This window comes from Hydra vulgaris, chromosome 05 (assembly GCF_038396675.1).
Source record: "Hydra vulgaris chromosome 05, alternate assembly HydraT2T_AEP".
Lineage (NCBI taxonomy): Eukaryota > Metazoa > Cnidaria > Hydrozoa > Anthoathecata > Hydridae > Hydra > Hydra vulgaris.
The window spans coordinates 43,142,501-43,147,500 of record NC_088924.1 but is presented as its reverse complement, the minus strand read 5'-3'; the positions used below and the strand labels follow the sequence as shown (position 1 = coordinate 43,147,500).

The window sequence follows — 5,000 nt, the reverse complement described above, 5'->3', positions numbered from 1 at the left end:
AAGGTTGAGCTCAACCACTTTTTTATTCTACAAACACACCATGGCTGCTAACTAAGTCTTTATCAAATGTTCTATCAACAAAAAACTAATCTTGCTCAACTAGTCATTTAGCAAAGTTAATAAAGTTTTAATTATGTAGGTTTTTTCACGAATGTGTGTGCTTTAAAATTCTCTCATATCTTCGTATTTTCTTGGCATTTACAAAGTTTTTTTTAAATTTTCTGTCTTTTTTTTTTGTCTATTCCATTAGCTTTCTTATTTGCTTTTTTTTTTTTTTATTTATTTAGTTCTTCTTTCAAAAAACTAGAAATTCAATTAGCTTACTTACATATTAATTCTTATTCAATTAGTGGTTATTTTTTTTTTTTTTTTAAAACAAATTCTCTCACAATAAGCCTTCAGGCTTATTGTGAGTAAATTTGTTTCAAAAAGAAAAAAAAGAAAAGATTTAAAAAAGTAATCCTACTTTTGAACAAGAGACTATAAGAATTTAAAAAAGATTTCAAATTCGAATGGTTCTTAAATTTAAGTAAACTTGAAGCTATTCAATTCTGCAAAAAAATAATTAGCACAAATGTTTAAGAAAATGTGTCATCTAACTTTTAAAAGTTAACTCAAGCAAATCTAATTGTACCGTACTATTTCCAGAAAAAGATGTAATGAAGTTTTTACTTTTTTTATTTCGAAAGCCTTTATATCCTATAAAAATTTTGAAACAAAATGTTTCGAAATTTTTATAGGATATAAAGGCTTAATAGCAGATAAAAATGTTTAAGGAATGGAGTAAAGCTGAGGTAAACGCTATAACAAATTTGAAATATATCTGATATATATGTTATAATTTGCAACTTGTTCCATATTTAGTCATTATAGCAGTTCAAAAATGTAAAAACATGGTCACATGACCCTAAGACTATTTGGTTTGAACTCGGCTCCTTAGTAAAGTATTCGTAAATTTTATCAAGAATTCGAAATAATCATAAATCTTAATTTTGCGAACAATTGTTCAGAGAAAACAGTCGCAATAAGAGAAATAGGATATGTTTCAGAGAAAACAGTCACAAATCATTAAAAAAGTAACAGTATCAACTTATCAACAGTAATTAACAAATTAACAGTAACAGCTTATTAACAAAGAGCATTTTTAAAAGAAATAAGATGTTTAGATTTATCCATTTGTACAAGAAATATATAAAACACCAGATATTAGAACATGCCCAAACATTATTCTATTAACTTATTAAACTCAAACAATTTTTGTAGTATATAGTCTTTTTAAACAAATTTTATTTTATTATTTAAAGTCCACTTTTTTTATCTTTAGAAAGGCAAGGTCATATATATATATATATATATATATATATATATATATATATATATATATATATATATATATATATATATATATATATTGATGGTCCATTTTTTTGTTAACTTTTTTAATAATATCAATATGGGTCATATGTCATATTTGCCCATAAATGATGGGAATGATTCTTAAATTCAAAATAAAATTCAATATGACTTAGAAGTGGCACAAAAGTTAACAATATTGGCAGACACTAAATCCATTGTATTTTTTAGATTTGTTTTGCTTATCTGAATCTCGATTTTGAAAAGTGGTTTCATTTTACACATTTTTAATTTCTTACAAGTAATAGTTGCTTTTGTTTAGTTTGCCATAAATATAAAATTAATTACGTTAAAGATCTCCCAGAAACTCTCACATCTGAAGTAGCATTGTTTGCTGATAATGCTACCATTTTTCTTGTCTTGATAAGAAGCCAACCCTCTCTGATTGCTTGAAGTGGACATTGAAGTTTGAAAAGGGTTTTCCCTCTGCTACAGCATCGGGCTCTCACCAGCTGATGAACTTTAACTCAGATGAAGCTCAACTGTTTTTAGCTAATTGTTATCGCAATCATCTTGATCTTCCTATTTTTATGAACGGTATTGTACTCGATGAGTCATCCACTCTTCATCTTTTAGGATAAACTCTTACTTTCAATCTTTTTTAAAAACCTTATATCAAATTGATTGCCAAAATAGCATCTGCTAAAGTCGCATATCTTTATTACTTAGGATTCCAGTCATTAACTCTATGAATCTTAAATTGGTCCTTGTATGGAATACTGTTGCCATATCTATGGTGGATCTATAAAGTATGCTCTTTCTCTTTTTGAAAAGATGCCAAAACACATTGTAAACATACTTGTACCTGCCTTTGCAGCCAACCTCCAGCCATTATCACATCGTAGTAATGCGGCTGCTCCTTCTGTTTTCTATAAATAATATAATGGGCAATGCTCTAATGTGCTAGCGTCTCTTGTGCTTTCTACTAAAATTCATTTCGTAATACTCCTCATCAAGTCTAATCCTGTTAATGTGACTGTTCCTAAGTGCTCCAATATTTTTATTTGTTAACTTTTTTCTTCGAACATCATTTCTTTGGAATTCGCTTCCTTCATCTTATTTACTTTTTTTTTATATAATTTGCAATCTTTTTAGTAGTGTGTTTATCTTTATCTTGCTCTATAAATTTCATCTTTTCCAGTAAACTCCATCTCTAAAAGTGTTTGCTTGCAGCTTTTTGGGAGGTAAAAATGTGAAAAAAAAAATCATAAATTAAAGTACTAAATAAATAATAATAAATAAAGTTAATATAAAATAATATTAAATAATAAAATTAACTTCATAATATACTAAATTTAGAATTCTGAAAAATGAGATTTTAAAAATATATAAACTATTATACTCAAGTTAATTCAAGTATAGTTTTCAAAAAATATCTGTTAAATTATGATTTTTCTTAAAGTCATAAGGGATCAGGTTAGAAGCAACCTAGTGCTTGCTTTGAACTATTGAATTATCGGGATTTTAAAAACAAAATTTGTGGTCTTGCGTTCAATACAACAACCTCAAACACCTGGTCAAATGGTCTGACATCTGGAGCTTGCACAATTATTTAACAAACTTTTAGGAAAAATCTTGTGAAGTTGCCAACATGTTTTTAAAGTTATACTTTCGAATGCATTTGTATAAAAATTTCTTGTAACTGCCACTGGACTAAATATTGGTTTATTCGAACAATTATGAAAAGATATAGCTAACATTTGACAAATTTATTTTTTATTTTTCCACTTTAGTGATCCATGACTAAAATCCGCAATGAAATTGTTAAATACTACAAGGAAGCTTTAGCCACCACAAAGCCAAGGTAATGGTGAGTTCTTACAATTTTGTCTTATCATTCTTGGGTGTTGCTCAAAAGAAGAAATGAAATTTCAAGCATCTGAAGCCATGCAACTTGTAAATAGTAAAAGATATTAGTTCAATCAAATTCCATCTTTTCAAAAATTAAATGACTACCACCACTCGTCAAAAAAACCTTTTGACCAAAGCCTGAGATATGCATTTTTGTTCATACAAAAGCTCCCATGGTTCAAAGTATTAAATAATCCAAAAAATCTCCAATGATATGGCCAGGATTAAAAAAATCTTCAGTGATCAAGTGAGAGGCAGAGTGTGATTATGCTTACAATAGCATATAATTTATTTGATAATTTTAAAGTTTACTTTCAAAAACAAATTATATTTAAAATATACATAAAAGAGATTAAAATTAACAGCATAACTATTATAAAATCAGGGGTTGAAAAGCTAAAATTGAAAAAACATACCCATTTGATTATTAAGTCATTAGCAAGAAAAACACCATGACGATTAGCTGAAAAAAATTAAAAATTATTACAAAATATTTTAGAAATAAGTATTTTTATAAGTATACACATACATATATATATATATATATATATATATATATATATATATATATATATATATATATATATATATATATATATATATATATATATATATATATATATATATATATATATATAATTATATATATATATATATATATATATATATACATTTATATATATATATATATATATATATATATATATATATATATATATATATATATATATATATATATATATATATATATATATATATATAATTATATATATATATATATATATATATATATATATATACATTTATATATATATATATATATATATACAAATATGTTTGTATATATATATATATATATATATATATATATATATATATATATATATATATATATCATATATCATGGCCTAGTTAATACAAGGCCAGATAGGTTGCGTAAATAACCCAAAGATTAAAAGAGCCAGTTTTTTAATATTATTAAATTTTCGATTTATAGTTTAAAAAGGTTTATATAGTAAAATTTTATCTTTCCGAACATTTTCAAGTTGAAAATTTGTTAGTTTTTACTGATATAAAGTTTTAAGATTGATTTAATTAAAAAAGTTTGTATATTTTGTAAGGTTTGTAAAACTGAATTTTGCATTTCAGTTTAAATAATTTTTGTTATTGTCAAAAAATGGCATTGAAATATTATATATTTCAAATGATCATTACTCCTAACGACTTTTTCTAGCTTTTTTATCCCAGCTTTTGTTTTAGTGGTCCTTTTGTGCCAGAAATAATAATAATAAAAAATTATATATTTATATAGCAAGTATAATACAATTGTATATATACAAACATAAACTAGATATATATACAAACATATACATTTACATAAATTTCTTATTTTTTATTTTTACCCTTTGTGTACTTTAACAATATAAAACAGCATCTTTAGGCTCTCCGTTACCTGAAATTTTTTTGTTTATTGTTGAAAATAGTATTTATAATTTTTCGATTAACAAGAGATAGGCCTCATTCTAAATGATCCTCACAACAAAGGCATTGATTCAAATTATATTCATAGAAAATGTATTCGGAAATTTTTTTAATGTCAATACATAGAAACTAAGTAAAATTTTTTTCACTGAATCAAGCATAGCAAAACAGTTATTAAAAAGATTTGCCAGTAATTTTGTGGGAGTTATGAGACCTCCTCTCGATAGAAGTTCAATATATTCTGTATTTATATC

At 24.8% G+C, this 5,000-nt stretch overlaps 1 protein-coding gene across 2 annotated transcripts in view; it reads right to left on the bottom strand.

Annotated features, from left to right (window-relative positions):
- LOC136080067 (uncharacterized) overlaps positions 1–5,000 on the bottom strand; it is a 118,152-nt gene that overhangs the window by 923 nt on the left and 112,229 nt on the right. For both annotated transcript variants that reach the window (XM_065796681.1, XM_065796682.1), the window contains exon 10: positions 3,681–3,727. In XM_065796681.1, the coding sequence (XP_065652753.1) occupies positions 3,681–3,727 (47 nt within the window). The remainder of the gene's footprint in view (positions 1–3,680; positions 3,728–5,000) is intronic.